Source organism: Echiichthys vipera (genome assembly GCF_963691815.1).
Source record: "Echiichthys vipera genome assembly, chromosome: 2".
Classification (NCBI taxonomy): domain Eukaryota; kingdom Metazoa; phylum Chordata; class Actinopteri; order Perciformes; family Trachinidae; genus Echiichthys; species Echiichthys vipera.
The window spans coordinates 7,364,040-7,379,317 of record NC_139827.1 but is presented as its reverse complement, the minus strand read 5'-3'; the positions used below and the strand labels follow the sequence as shown (position 1 = coordinate 7,379,317).

Genomic DNA, 15,278 nt, shown 5'->3' with positions numbered 1-15,278 from the left:
TATTCACACTTTTTATCCATTCAGGATGCATTTGACCTCCCCTATTTCCATATTAACAACAATTTTATTTTAACATTTACCACGGCCAAAATATAAAAGCGACATTAGCATAAATTTCTCCATGAAAATTCATTTAACCTGCAGGTGGAATATTTTAGGAAAATCAACTTTAAACGGTGTCTTTGTTTGGGCACATTAGATTAAAGTGCCTGTTATGTTGTTAAATGTTGTATATTTTATTATTTATATGTAATACAAAACATCAACTACACAAATTTTCCATTTAGCACTGATGTTCAACAACTGTACAGGCAGAAACTCACTGTTAAAGAGAGAATGCAGTCAGTAGTTTTTGTGTTTAAAGTGTGTGACATTTCTCAGCTGTAAAAACTTGTGTCCTACTGTTATCACCGTTTCTATATACACACACACACACACACACACACACACACACAACCTCAGCCGACAGCAGAACAGAAACGGCTCACTGAGAAATCACTGACTGAAGCGGACTCCTGTATCTTCTTCTCTCCTCCAGACATGAATTATCAGAGTACATCGCCGCACCGCTTTTCAAAAAGCAGCCACCCCAGCAGTGGGTTACCATGGTGACGCAGCACATGCAGCAAGTGCAGACCCTGAACCCGCACCAGGCCAGAGCACAGTTCCTGGGTAAGAGCTCCTGTTCACATTAAAGTGTAATTGATAAAATCATCCCATGGTCCTTTTCAGCACCTACATACATACACAGTTTATAAACTATTAAAGGAGAAATCCGGGAGAGTTGCTTACAGTGGGACGTGGCTAACACTGATTAGCTCGGGGCAGTACAGAGAAGGCATTAAAGCGTCTTATTTAACCACTAATACTGCTCAAAATAACAGCAAACCTCTGCAGCAGCATGAGAAGAGTCCCTACACATAAAACAAAGCACCAATGGGCTCCTTCCTTTTGGATTGACTTTGGTAATCAACTTGAATGGACTTTACTATGAGAGGAGCTGGTACCTGGGCCAGTAGGTAAGTCTTTCAAAACACTCTTTTAATAAACTCTGTGTTCACTTACTACATTGTTGGTTCTTTGTTTTATGTATAAGGACTCTTCTCATGCTACTGCAGAGGTTTGGTGTTAATTTAAGTATTAGTGGTTAAAAAAGACGTTTTAATGCCTTCACTGTGCTGCCCCGAACTAATCTGTGTTAGCCACGTCAGCGACTCTCTGGGATTTCTCTGTTAATAGTTTATACAAGAAAAAACTGTCTCTATGGTTTATTTGATGTATGTAAGTGCGGAAAAAGACCATGGGATGATTTTACGCCAGAATTATACTTTGAGGAGGAAAACTGTGATTTTGGCGAAACTGGTCGGTTTTAACCTGTTTTCTCTACATGTGTAACAAGCCGAGATTCTGTGCAGACTTGACAAAGTTCCACTAGAGCCACAGAAGATATTATACAACATTATTCCCAGACTCCTCATAATGAATAAACTGAACTTGATGATTTAAAGCTGTGAATTGCCCCTTTTAAAAAAGTTCAAACTTCATGTGAAGCCTCTTCAGAGAGTAGAAATGTGACAATCTGCACTCACTCCTGTTAACTTCTGTGTCTTTGTGCGTGCAGGGCTGATCAGTGCGTTCCCCATGTTCGGCTCCTCGTTCTTCTACATCCACAGCAGCAGCTCCACCACCTTCTACGCCCCCTGTATTGTTGCTGTCAGTCAACACGGACTCCACTTCCTGCACAAAAATACACACGTGAGGAAACACACACACATTCACACACATTCACAGTCGTCATGCACTCATATGACGCAGCTCATCATGACTGAAACGTGAGCCCAGAAGTAGAGTCACACAGTTCACCAGACAGTCGTGTGTTATAATGTGTGGTCTCTGTGGTGCAGGAGCGTATGGCGTTGGTCCCCCTGGTGGAGGTACAATCCAGCCGCACCCAGAGGCCCAGTGCTGGGACAAGTTACCCGTATGTAGACCTCACCCTGGGGGACATGAACACACAGCGGGTCATTCAGCTGCAGCTGGAGCAGGTATTACGCAAACACAGACAAGGACACTGAGAGGCCACACACGATCGTTTTCAGTGCTACATTTCTGTGCTCACGTCGGCGGTGTGTGTCCGCAGGGCCTGGAGTTGTGTCGAGTCATCGCCATGCAGGTGCAAAACATGATGTCAGCGCGGGAGAGGAGACTCACCCTGCCACCCAGCGAAATCACCTTGTTATAACTCATGTTTTATTGTAAGCACACACACACACACACATGTAGAGGAAACCCTTATAAATAACCTACCTCTTCTGTCCTTCAGGTGTTCTAATATTATATGTGAATCTTAAATGTACCTGAAGTCAGATTCACTTTAACTTGATTATTAGACTGCATTAACTGAACAAAATGCACCCTGAAGGCACTGAAAAGTCAATATTACGTAACGTTTCCTTCAGGTTGACACCTTTATAACTGCACTTACTGCCGTAGTGTTAATTGATTCATATTAAAGATGTTTTCAAATGTACAGAAACTGTAAATGAACAGTGAGGAGGCGTCAGGCCGTGCCGTGTCATCACAAAGTTTTATAACTCAACATGTTTTTTATTTTTTTATTGATTCTGTTTACTGTAATAAAAGAAATAATGATGATAGTGTACACAACTGTATTCAACCAATATTAATGCATCCATTTTTTTGTAAAGAATATTTTATGAAAATAAAATAAACTATTTTAAAGCGAGAGATATGAGCACTTGTGCAATGAGTGGTTACAATTATTAAACAAGTATTTGGTAGAAAGAGGTTGTTGTGATTGGTTCTGGACAGTCTCTGCCTCTCCTTTTTAATCGTTGTTTTTGTCTCCCTCTGTCGGTGTTTTTCTGTATGTGCTCCCTTTCTGTTCTCTGGTTTTGAGTTTGTTTTCCTGGCAGGTGATCCTTGTTAACATTGATCACCTGCCACTCTGTATATTAACCCGGTACTGAGCCTCACTCGGTGCCGGATCATACCCTCAACATACCCTGATGTCTCCCTGTGTACCTGTCCCCTTGTGTCCATTCATCGTATCAGTTTGTATCAGTTCTCTTCGTGTTTTTCCTTTGTGTTAGTGCAACTTTTGTAAATTAGTTTTATTACATTTGTTAATACCGTCTCCTGAGTTCCGTGTCTGCATTTGGGTCCCCTCCTCCGTGTATCCTCCGTCGTCACACATGACAGAGGTATCAGTATAAAATGGCACGAGTGAATGTTTTGATAGATTCATTCATTCATCTTCAACCGCTTGTCCCTGTCGGGGTCGGGGGGGGCTGGAGCCGATCTAAAATAAAAAACAACAAAGCACCTAAAACATTTATTTTAATGACGAGTGTCTCAGGCAGGACTGCAGGTAACTATCCTTTCATCATTGCTTGTTTTTGCATTCAACAGCTAACTGGTTAATAATCTATGAAATGTCTGAAAATAGTAAAAATGTGTGATTTAGTTGGTTTCAAATCTCTTCACCAAACTTGTAAAAATCTGAATATTGTCTGTTTGTCTTTGTCATTATTGATATTTCATTGAATATATTTGTGTTTGGGGCGTTTATTGAACCAAACAAGCAATTTAAATGTCATTTTATTTTTTGGTAAATTTAAATTTTTGGCATTTTATTTATTTTTTTAATTAATGTGTAGATTATTTTCCTGATTAATCGATTTATTGTTTGGCATAATAATGTCAAAAAAGTAAAAAGGCCAAAAACAAGACCATTAATTCCACAGAGCCCAAGGAAACGTCCTGAATAACGGTTAAAAACCCAAAAGTATTCAATAAAAACAATCATATAAAACAGAAATTATGATAAATTACGAGCAAAAAACAAAACAGTTGCTGAATAATTTACACTGAATCGACTAATTGATTAATTGACCGATCATTTTAGATCTAAATTATAAATAAATCATGTTCAGTGCACAGCAGTTAGATTTACATTTGTCTAAATAAGCGTCCTGACGGTTTGTCTCTACAGGATGAAACCGTTAAATGCACAAATGTAAAGATTTGTGCTTAAAACACCCGTTTTGTAAAGATATTATATTAAGCAGTGAATATAATAAAGATATGTATTTGTTTTAGTTGTTTCAGTACAAAACTACATTACAAATGAAAAATCTCAAAAAACCTGTGAACAATATTTGCACAATTTCCAAAGTATGGTAATATATAAATAAATATATTTTCACATTTTACACAGAAGGTAAATACATTTATAAATGTTTTATTTATTTATTTATTTATTTACATAATTCTATATTATGAATGAAAATCTCATAAAACCTGTGAACAATATTTTCACAAGAAGTAAATATGAATTAAATACTGTATATAAATAAGGACTATTATTATAAATAAGGATTATTATTATTATATCATTAGATAGGCATAACCACAATAAATACCACTATAATAAAGACCAGAGGTTAGTGGGACTAAATCAGCAGCAACTTAATAAACAGGGTTCTTACAACTTTTCAAAGGTCAAATTCAAGCTCCTCCAGCACCTCACAGCTGTGTTAAACACCATATTTCTACAAATACATACATATTGAAAATGATTATTTCACTCTTTTTTTAATCACGATAAATGACATTTATGCTATAAACAACTAAAAGTATGTTTTGTAACACCAGAAGGATAAGTTATTAAATTACATTTCTATTCTACAGCTTTTTGTTGTGAAAGAAATGCAGATGCAGTTTCAAGCACTTATCAAATACTTTATCCCAAATTCAAGCACTTATCAAATACTTTATCCCAAATTTAAGCACTTTTCAAATACTTTATCCCAAATTCAAGCACTTTTCAAATACTTTATCCCAAATTTAAGCACTTTTCAAATACTTTATCCCAAATTCAAGCACTTTTCAAATACTTTATCCCAAATTTAAGCACTTTTCAAATACTTTATCCCAAATTCAAGCACTTTTCAAATACTTTATCCCAAATTCAAGCACTTTTCAAATACTTTATCTCAAATTCCAGCACTTATCAAATACTTTATCCCAAATTCAAGCACTTTTCAAATACTTTATACCAAATTCAAGCACTTTTCAAATACTTTATACCAAATTCAAGCACTTTTCAAATACTTTATCCCAAATTCATGCACTTATCAAATACTTTATCCCAAATTCATGCACTTATCAAATACTTTATCCCAAATTCAAGCACTTATCAAATACTTTATCCCAAATTTAAGCACTTTTCAAATACTTTATCCCAAATTCAAGCACTTTTCAAATACTTTATCCCAAATTCATGCACTTTTCAAATACTTTATCCCAAATTCCAGCACTTATCAAAGCTTGGAAACACATTAAAATTCAAGCAATTCTGGACAAACCCTGCATAAAACTTAAAACAATAAATATATATATTTTATTTGAACTTATAACAATATTTATATTTCCACGGTAGGTAAGTATATAAATGTTTTATTAATTTATTTACACATAACTACATTACAAATTACAAATCTCATAAAACCTGTGAACAATATTTGCACATTTTTCACAGCAAGTAAATATGAATTAAATACTGTATATAAATAAAGACTATTTATTATTATTATATAGTATATATAATTTATAATTAGGCCTCACCACCATAAATAACACTTTATAATAATCCTGAGGTTAGTGGGACAAAAGGACAAAATTAGCCCGAGTCGTCTTGCGCGTGCCCTCAGGGCTCCCAAAAATGGACGCGTGTCTTCCGTTCAGGTCACGTGACCGGTCCCTCCCAGCCCGGCCACCACTGCGCATGCGCGGATCCGTAGCAGGTTACACGAGTTTATTTTCAGCCTCTTTTTTACCGTGGTGTCGCGGTTTACGGTGGTGTAACTGAGCGCGTGGTGAACAAAACAATGTTATCACCGGACTCGTGGAGGTAAAGGAATCTAACGGGGGCACGTGAGATGCTGCCGCGTGGTTTGTCGGTATTTCCAGTCGGCAACGGACAGACCAAGCCAGGTTAGCTCAAGCTAGCTTAGCCTGTAGCCAAGTAGCTCGGATAGCTGCATCGTTGGTGTTGTCGTGTCGACGTTTATCGCAGCTCCGCTTGTTTGTACGCGTCCGTCACATTCAACAGTCAGTAGCAGTGCTGACATGCAGCGCTGATGCGTGCTAACTGTTAAGCTCACGTCGCACTAACGCTTCAGTCGTCACGTTGTTTTGGTTGACATGGCAGCCAGCGGATACTCTGACCTGAGGGAGAAGCTGAAGTCCATGACTCCTCACCGGGACGAGCTCAGGAACAAATACGCGGACGGGACGAGTAACGGCAGCGGGAAAGCCCCGAAGCGCAAATTCCGAGAGTCCGACGACGACGAGTATGAACACAGCGATGACAGCGCGGACCACCGGGAGCAGGAGGCCAGCCGGGTGAGGAGCAGCACCCTGCAGAAGAGCATCTTCACACCGGAGGAGTGCGCCCTCATCGAGGAGAAGATCGACGACGTGGTGGCCAAAGCAGAGGCCGGACTCTACCGGGAGCACACCGTGGACAGGGCGCCCCTCCGCAACAAGTACTTCTTTGGGGAGGGGTACACGTATGGATCCCAACTGGAGAAGCGTGGACCGGGTCAGGAGAGGCTGTACCGCAAAGGAGAGGTGGATGACATCCCACGCTGGGTCCACGAGCTGGTGATCAAGCGCCTGGTGTCCAGTGGAGTGGTCCCAGAAGGGTTTGTGAACAGTGCAGTCATCAATGATTATCAACCAGGTGGCTGCATTGTGTCACATGTGGACCCCCTGCACATCTTTGCACGCCCCATCGTTTCAGTGTCCTTCTTCAGTGACAGCGCGCTTTGCTTCGGCTGCCGCTTCCAGTTCAAACCGATCCGGGTTTCAGAGCCGGTGTTTGTCCTGCCTGTGAGGAGAGGGAGCGTCACAGTACTCAGGTGACTATGCCTGTGTTTGCTGTCATGCATCGGTTTCATTGCTTGTTTCTTGTGTGACTGACGTTGTCTCTTTCTCTCTCAGTGGCTACGCTGCTGACGAAATCACCCATTGCATCAGGCCCCAGGACATCAAGGAGAGGCGTGCAGTTATCATCCTTAGAAAGTGAGGCATCATCCTATCATCTAAAAAGTAATTGTCAGTGTGAAATCTGGCCTTTAAACAGTTTGTTCTCCCTCCTGTGTTTGCCAGGACCAGACCAGATGCTCCTCGACTGGACTCTGACAGCCCGTTAAAATCTTCTCCCATAGAGAGACCTGCTCCTCTGAAAGCCAAACGCTCTCATTCTCATCGTAGAGCGGAGCCTGATGCTGCTCACAGGTAAACACCCACATACAGGAGAAGAGGTCCGTGTGGGTCCAGGTCCTGTGGAAACCTGAGCACCTGACCTGAAAGGGTTCTTAGGACAGTCAGGGGGTCGATCAATCTGAAAAACAGGCCTGAGGATAGTTGCGCCTGATAGAAAGAGCCACTTCAACGTCAGAGGAACATTGTTACACTTTGGAAGACATGGTAGCCTTATTACGCTTCAGGGAAACCCAGAAACTGAGACGTAATACCAACACTGTCAGCAACACCACGCACAACCCCTAAACACGCAGCTGTGGTCGAAAAGAGTAGCGTCACATTTCATTTTGTCCCCTCCAGTTTCCAGTTGACCCTCTCCATTTCACCTCAGAAACCACATTGTTCTCTTGCAATGACATGTCATGATGATGATTAGATCAGCTAGGTCCACAGTGGTATCAGCCCTGTGTTAAAAAATGGAGCCCTCTCATTCATCTGATTGAAGTCATGTTGACATTCAGAGATACCAACTCAGAGGGCTGAGACAAATGACACCCCCAGGTTGGTCCCTCCAAAATACACGTTGAGCTCGTTCACGTTTTTGCAGAAACTTCATCCAGCAAAGGTCTGCGCTGGCCAGTCAGATATGTCGTAGCGCATGTTTCAGATTATTTTAATGGCTTTTTACGCCTTTATTTGACAAAACAGTTGAAAGTTTATAGGGAATGAGAGAGAAAGAGGTGCATCAAAGGGCTGCAGGTCAGAGTTGACCGAAGGCCTCTGTGTGTGGGGCGCCCGTTCTACCAGGTGAGCTCCAGGCCGCCCCAGTTTAAGCGCTTATTCCTGGTGGATTACTCTGCGTTGTTAGGCAGGGCACGTTTATTTGTATAGCACAATTCAACAACAAGGTAATTCAAAGTGCTTTACATAAAACATTAAAAGCACTGGGAAAAACAAATACATAAAAGGTTTAAAACGCATAAGAGGTAATTTAAAACATATAAAAGATGGTTACAGTCACAGAAGTTACAGTGGAGTTTACTGAAAAGAGGCGGCAAACAGAAAAGCCTTCAGTCTTGATTTAAAAGAACTCAGAGTTGCAGTCGACCTGCAGTTTTCTGGAAGTTTGTTCCAGATTTGTGGAGCATAAAAACTGAACGCTGCTTCTCCATGTTTAGTTCTGACTCTGGGGACACAGAGCAGACCTGTCTCGTGTTTAGTCCTGACTCTGGGGACACAGAGCAGACCTGTCCCATGTTTAGTCCTGACTCTGGGGACACAGAGCAGACCTGTCCCATGTTTAGTCCTGACTCTGGGGACACAGAGCAGACCTGTCCCATGTTTAGTCCTGACTCTGGGGACACAGAGCAGACCTGTCCCATGTTTAGTCCTGACTCTGGGGACACAGAGCAGACCTGTCCCATGTTTAGTCCTGACTCTGGGGACACAGAGCAGACCTGTCCCATGTTTAGTCCTGACTCTGGTGACACAGAGCAGACCTGTCCCATGTTTAGTCCTGACTCTGGGGACATAGAGCAGACCTGTCCCATGTTTAGTCCTGACTCTGGGGACACAGAGCAGACCTGTCCCATGTTTAGTCCTGACTCTGGGGACACAGAGCAGACCTGTCCCATGTTTAGTTTTAACTCTGGGGACACAGAGCAGACCTGTCCCATGTTAAGTCCTGACTCTGGGGACACAGAGCAGACCTGTCCCATGTTAAGTCCTGACTCTGGGGACACAGAGCAGACCTGTCCCATGTTTAGTCCTGACTCTGGGGACACAGAGCAGACCTGTCCCATGGTTAGTCCTGACTCTGGGGACACAGAGCAGACCTGCCCTATGTTAAGTCCTGACTCTGGGGACACGAAGCAGACCTGTCCCATGTTTAGTCCTGACTCTGGGGACACAGAGCAGACCTGTCCCATGTTTAGTTTTAACTCTGGGGACACAGAGCAGACCTGTCCCATGTTAAGTCCTGACTCTGGGGACACAGAGCAGACCTGTCCCATGTTAAGTCCTGACTCTGGGGACACAGAGCAGACCTGTCCCATGTTTAGTCCTGACTCTGGGGACACAGAGCAGACCTGTCCCATGGTTAGTCCTGACTCTGGGGACACAGAGCAGACCTGCCCTATGTTAAGTCCTGACTCTGGGGACACGAAGCAGACCTGTCCCATGTTTAGTCCTGACTCTGGGACACAGAGCAGACCTGTCCCAGAGGATCTGATAGGTCTGGATTGGTCTAAGCTGAGCAGAAGATCTAAAATGTATTTGGGTCCTAAACCTTTCAGTGCTTTGTAAACCAACATAAGTATTTTGAAATCAATTCTCTGACAGACAGGAATCTGACGGCAGTTGAACATGTCAGTTTCATGTCTGAATGAGTACCCAGCTCACTTTTATGTAAAAGTCCCAACAGCACTTTCTACATGTCTAAATTGAATGCAATTTAAGGGATATTTTACCCATTTTAATGATGCAGACCTGGATTAAAAGGGTAAAACATAAAGGCACGAGGTAAATGAAGTTTACGCGTGAAGTTGAGAAGTGCAATCTTTTCAGATCAGATCTAAAACTATGGAGTAGAACCAGGGCAGGAAATAATAAAAGTACAACCACAGTAATAATCTGACCAACAGTCTCTTTTTACCTTATTTCATTCATACTGAGTGGATAGATAAATAAATTAACATCTAGCTAAATGTTACATTCAACACAGGAGCGAATAGGGTTTTTAAAAAGAGTCCCAACTCAACGTTCGTGTTCAGTCGATGCTTTTTGTTCTGTCGGGCTTCGCTCTAATAATGTTAAACGGTGAGAATGTGTCATTGGATTTGCTGATGGAAGTGGTGGCGAGTGTCCCTCAAGCCCACAATGATCATTAATTAACACTTCAAAGGCAAAATAATTAAAAATCCACCAGTAATGCAGCCTGTGAAAGAACTCGTCTTTCTCACTAATGTAATGTTTTTAACTCTCTCCTCCCTTTCATGCTCTTGTAAATGTGCCGTCATGTTTGAATGAAGCCATGAGGAACTTTGACTAAAAGTGTAATTCCGGCACAAAAATCATCCCAGGGTCTTTTTCAGCACTTGCATACATCAAGTGTAACAACTATTAACGGAGCAATCCAGTAGAGTCGTGATAGACTTTGGTAATCTGACTTGAATGGACTTCACTATGAGAGGAGCTGGTACAGGGGCCAGTTGGTAAGTCTTCAAAACACTCTTTTAATAAACTCCGGGTTCACTAACTACATTGTTGGTGCTTCGTTTAATGTGTAAGGACTCTTCTCATGCTGCTGCAGAGGTTTGGTGTTATTTTGAGCAGTATTAGTGGTTAAAAAAGTCGTTTTAAAGCCTTCACCGTACTGCCCCAAGCTAATCAGTGTTAGCCACGTCTGGCTGTAAGCGACTGTCCGGGATTTCTCCATTAACAGTTGTTACATGAAAAAAACTGTCTCGATGGCTTATTCGATGTATGTAAGTGCCAAAAAAGACTATGGTATGAATTTGTGCCGGAATTACACTTTAATGTCAGCTAATGACAAAAAGGCAATAACTTTAACAGAAAGAAGTCCGTTGTCAGGGCTCCCGCGGATCCTTAAAAAGTCTTAAAAGTCATCGAATTATCTAATCTAAAAACAAGGCCGTTATTTAAATGTCCTAAATCAAACTTTCAAAGGTCTTAAAAATGTTAAAACGTGGCAAATGGGATTTTTTACGATTTTTTTCTGACCTAATTTGGCTCAAATCTCAAAATAATCAGTAACATTTAGTTTTTTTTAATATTTTACTGAATGCCTCTCGCCGTAACATCACGCAGTTCATGATAATAGAACCAACAAAACAGCCATGCGGTTGCCGCTGGGACACGCAGAGCAAACGCACTCTTTTTTTATGTTTAGTTTATTGTCAAATTGGTCGTAAATTGCTTTAATGAAACTGTTTGAAATGAATTATCATGGGATAAATGAGGATTGAAATCTGACTTGGGATCTCAATGTGTGTCCTCCACCAGGCCGAGAGTCCTGGAGATGGATAAAGAGGAGAACAGACATCCGTCACACTCCCGTCACCGTCGCCACAGCATCAGCTCAGAGAACTACTGGAGACGCGGTCAAGACTCCGACAAACACCGGGAGAGTTCGGGACGCAAAGTCAAAATGAGACGCCACTGAGCACTCCCTCCGTCACACACGTGCACACACACAAATATAGCCGTTCTTTTATGTATTTCAATATTGTACCATTCTTTCGTCGGTCATCATTTTGTCGCTCCAGTTTGAGTCTGGCACAAGGAGCAGTCATCATGTTGTCTGCGTTTTTTGATTTGGATCGGTTTGAGTGCATTATTTGTTTCTGGCAGATGAAGCTGGCGTCTCTGCTACTCAGTACAGAACCTCAAGTTACTTAATACAGTCGGGCTCTGTTGTTAAATTACCTTTAATTGAACGTTTCTTGTTTCTATGTCCATAGATACTTCTGAATGGCATGTATTTTTTGTAACCAAGATGTACAGACCGAGCTAAGAGCTAAAAGAGAGATGTATGTATGGACTTGTACAAAAGAGAACCTGAGCTGTAATCTAACTTGTTATAATGTACAATACATTTGTATAGTCTTTGATTGGGGAACTTTTATGCAGAAAGAAACATTTTGGGGTTTTTTCACCTACATTTCTGATCCTTCCCTTTACTGTGCCATCCCAGACCTTCGTTCACGTCGGCCTTCCTGATGCAGTTTAAGCCGAAGAAGCAACCGGCAGATGTGCGGCCATGCTTTCTATGTTTTGGTTTGATTCAGCTGTACGGTCACAATAAGTTCAACTAAACTGGTGTTTTATGGAGTGGTGAATAACTCAGGCCTTCTTTTACTTTACACTCCTGTTAAAGTTTGAAGTTGCTTTACCTTATCTAGAGACAGATGCAATGTTATTGCTGTTCTGTATTAAATCAAAACGTTTCCTCATTTAAACCGGGTGATATTTGGGTCAGTCAGGACTAAACCAACCCCATTGTGTCTTGTTTAACTTGTGTCTAAACACGCTGGCTGAAAAGAAACAATTCTCCAGATGTATTTGTCCTTGCCATTTGCTGCGTACACACGGATACGTTTTCTTGCTCCCAGTCAGCCATTTTTGGCAGAGGTACTTATTAGCCCTCCGCTGGGTTAGTCTGGAGTTACACATGAACAAAAATAACCTCGCTTCAGAGGAGAAATTACCTTCTAAAAGCAGGCCGAGTTGTGTTCATGTTCTTCTGAAACACTACAGTTGTCAACTAGAACATAAGGTCACCGTCACCCCAAAGAAATGTAAGTCAAAAGCAACTGGACTTTGTTGTTTGTCTTGAAAGACGTTTCTACTCTCATCCAAGAGGCTTTACGCATCGGACCAGGCTGGGACTGGTCCAAAGGTCTGGTGTGGAGATCCAGGTGTTCTACCTCTAGTGAGGACGTGCACAAGGCCGATGATGTCAAGTGCCAACGACTGCCGAAGTGACAGTCGTTTTGAGGGAAGTTGGTTTCGACTTCGTTAGTGCTCTACTGGGTAAAAACGACAGTCGTTGGCGTCACTGGAGGTCATTTGTGAACAGTTGTTGTTTGAGGTTACCTCAAACTTCCAACTTCCCACCAACGACTGTCGTTGGCACTTGTAGCTCAAAGGGTTCCAGTGACATTATCGGCCTTGTGCACGCCCTCACTAGAGGTTAAACACCTGGATCCTCACATCAGACATTTGGACCAGTCCCAGCCTGGTCCTGGTCCAGTCCCAGCCTGGTCCTGGTCCAGTCCCAGCCTGGTCAGATGCGTACATGAACTGATGAATTCTGAGAGGTGAAACGTCTTCCTACACAAATAACAAAGTCCAGTTGCTTTTGACTTAAATTTCTTTGGGGTCAACTTGAAACATGTTACTAAAAGTTAAAAGAAATAAAATGCGAGAGGCAAATCCTGGAGCTCTTCAAACAGAATGGGACACTAACTATGTGGACAGTGGTGGCACATGAGGTGCCTTCATGGGTTTTACTGGTCACTTTAATATTCGTTTTGTTAAAAATGTGCTGGCTGACTGAAATAAAACTGAAATCCTTTCCACAGAGTTGACCTGACATTCATTAAAGGGGACAAATTATTCATACTTGTATTTTGACTTTTTACTAAAGCACTTTTACATACTTTAAAGGTCTAAAAACACGTTATCTTTTCATACTTTGTCTGAGTATACCTGTATTTACTCTCTGTGCAGCCTGTTGTGATTAACTGCATGGTGCACCTTTGCAGAAGTGTTTCTCAAGCGGTGGGTGGAGACGCTCGCGGTGCGTTACATTAACCTCTGAATTCGGAAAAGCGTAATATTTAACAGGCTAGCTATTGTTAGCAATGTCAGCCGATAACAGTTAATTATGCTGTAATTTTTGCTGCTGAACACTGAAGCAACATGTCCACAGATGAAAGATGCACAATACTGTGTGTACAATAACCTAATGAGACACAAATAAGACAGAAGTTGGAATAAACAGTGCATACCTGCAGCTTTACCTACTGAGTCACTGCATCAGGGGGGCGGTATATTTTAATGGGCCTGCATGTGACACAGGAAGCTGAGCCAAATCTTAACGGCTTGTTGAATCCCATTATTTCTGCCCTAAGCGGCCCATAAAAACTTATTGGGTTGTCTTTACAGTTTTTTGTACGTGCACACACAATGAAGAAGTGGTTTTTCATGATATGTCCCCTTTAAATCAGGGTCGTCCCTAAACTAAGCTGGCTGTTCAGAACAAGACGAAGAAGAATTCCTTTATTCTTCCTGCAATGGGGAAATTCAATTTTCACTCTATTTTTTTTTTTTCATGTTACACACACACAGGCCCGAAATACACACACATGCACAGACAGAACCTATATACATGCAATTAATGGAGAGATGTCAGAGCGAGGGGGCTGCCAGTGACCGGTGCCACGAGCAGTTGGGGGTCAGTGCCTTGCTCAACAGCACCTCGGCAGTGCCCAGAAGATGAACTGGCACCTCTCCAGCCACCAGTCCACGCTCCATTCATGGTCCACCCAGGGACTCGAACCAGCGACCCTCCGGTTCCCTGCCAAGTCACCTATGGACTGAACTACTGCCGCCCCAACACACCGAGTGTCCTCTCCGTCAGCAGCAGCAGAAGTCACTCATGTTATTAAAGATCCATCTGGATTCATATTCAAGTTGACCTATTTTAAAGGATCAAGCAAATAATGTTCCACAGTATCAGAGTTTCTCTTTCCCCCACAATTCTCAATTAGAAAAAAAATTCCCTTTAACCAATGACTTTTCTGTTCAAGTTTGGAGCTTGAGAAGCAGTGACATGGCGTGTGTCCAGCTTTGTGAAACCAATACAGTCTAATGCAGGGCTGCCCAATCCCGCTCCTGGAGGGCCACTGTCCTGCATGTTTTAGGTTTCACTTGTGTCTAAAGATTTTCAAACCTGTCACGGGCTTCAGCTGCTTTGATAACGAGCAGAGCATTAGACTCAGGTGTGTTGGAGCAGAGAGAAACCTAAAACATGCAGGACAGTGGCCCTCCAGGAGTAGGGTTGGGCAGCCCTGGTCTAATGTATATTACTCCGGCATGTTCCAGGTTTTCTGTCCTCTTGAAGGCCCGTGTCGTCTAAATCATTCAGGGTCTTTTCTCACCCCACTCAGACAGGAACTCATCCTGGGGGGATTTCACAGATCAGCGGCCTAAGCTCAGACGCCCTTCACTGAATTCAATTTAAATTCAGTGGAGACTCCCGAAGAAGGGGAATATTTTGTCTTGTCGGCCACTTTGAGCAGGAAGGTACGCTGTTAGAGTTTTGGCTTTGAAATGATTTCATCGATGAATGTTAATTTACGTTTCATGTTGATAAAGTGGAGATTTTCACTCAAAGGGAGAAGATAAAGGAAAACCAGTTTGTACCGCTGCTTATATATCTTATATATTTCCTCTACATT

General features: G+C 42.1%; 2 protein-coding genes across 2 annotated transcripts in view; both read left to right on the top strand.

Annotated features, from left to right (window-relative positions):
- myo15ab (myosin XVAb) overlaps positions 1-2,389 on the top strand; it is a gene marked incomplete at its 5' end in the record, with an annotated part of 60,524 nt that extends 58,135 nt beyond the window's left edge. Inside the window, 4 exons of the mRNA XM_083936684.1 lie at positions 539-672; positions 1,622-1,755; positions 1,905-2,045; positions 2,141-2,389. Coding sequence (XP_083792810.1) covers positions 539-672; positions 1,622-1,755; positions 1,905-2,045; positions 2,141-2,242 — 511 coding nt within the window. The 3' untranslated portion in view covers positions 2,243-2,389. The remainder of the gene's footprint in view (positions 1-538; positions 673-1,621; positions 1,756-1,904; positions 2,046-2,140) is intronic.
- Positions 2,390-5,827: 3,438 nt separating this feature from the next.
- On the top strand, positions 5,828-13,407 carry alkbh5 (alkB homolog 5, RNA demethylase). Its single transcript, XM_083923867.1, has 4 exons — positions 5,828-6,947; positions 7,030-7,110; positions 7,198-7,326; positions 11,317-13,407. The coding sequence occupies exons 1-4, from the start codon at positions 6,229-6,231 to the stop codon at positions 11,474-11,476; spliced, it is 1,089 nt and encodes a 362-aa protein (XP_083779993.1). The 5' UTR covers positions 5,828-6,228; the 3' UTR covers positions 11,477-13,407.
- The last annotated feature ends 1,871 nt before the right edge of the window (positions 13,408-15,278 follow it).

Bases quoted from the DNA above. Each gene is read 5' to 3' on its own strand.
- alkbh5 (XM_083923867.1), top strand. From the start codon at position 6,229: ATGGCAGCCAGCGGATACTCTGACCTGAGGGAGAAGCTGAAGTCCATG. The intron at 6,948-7,029 runs GTGACTATGCCT...TTTCTCTCTCAG, and splicing joins GGGAGCGTCACAGTACTCAG to TGGCTACGCTGCTGACGAAA. The intron at 7,327-11,316 runs GTAAACACCCAC...GTCCTCCACCAG, and splicing joins GAGCCTGATGCTGCTCACAG to GCCGAGAGTCCTGGAGATGG.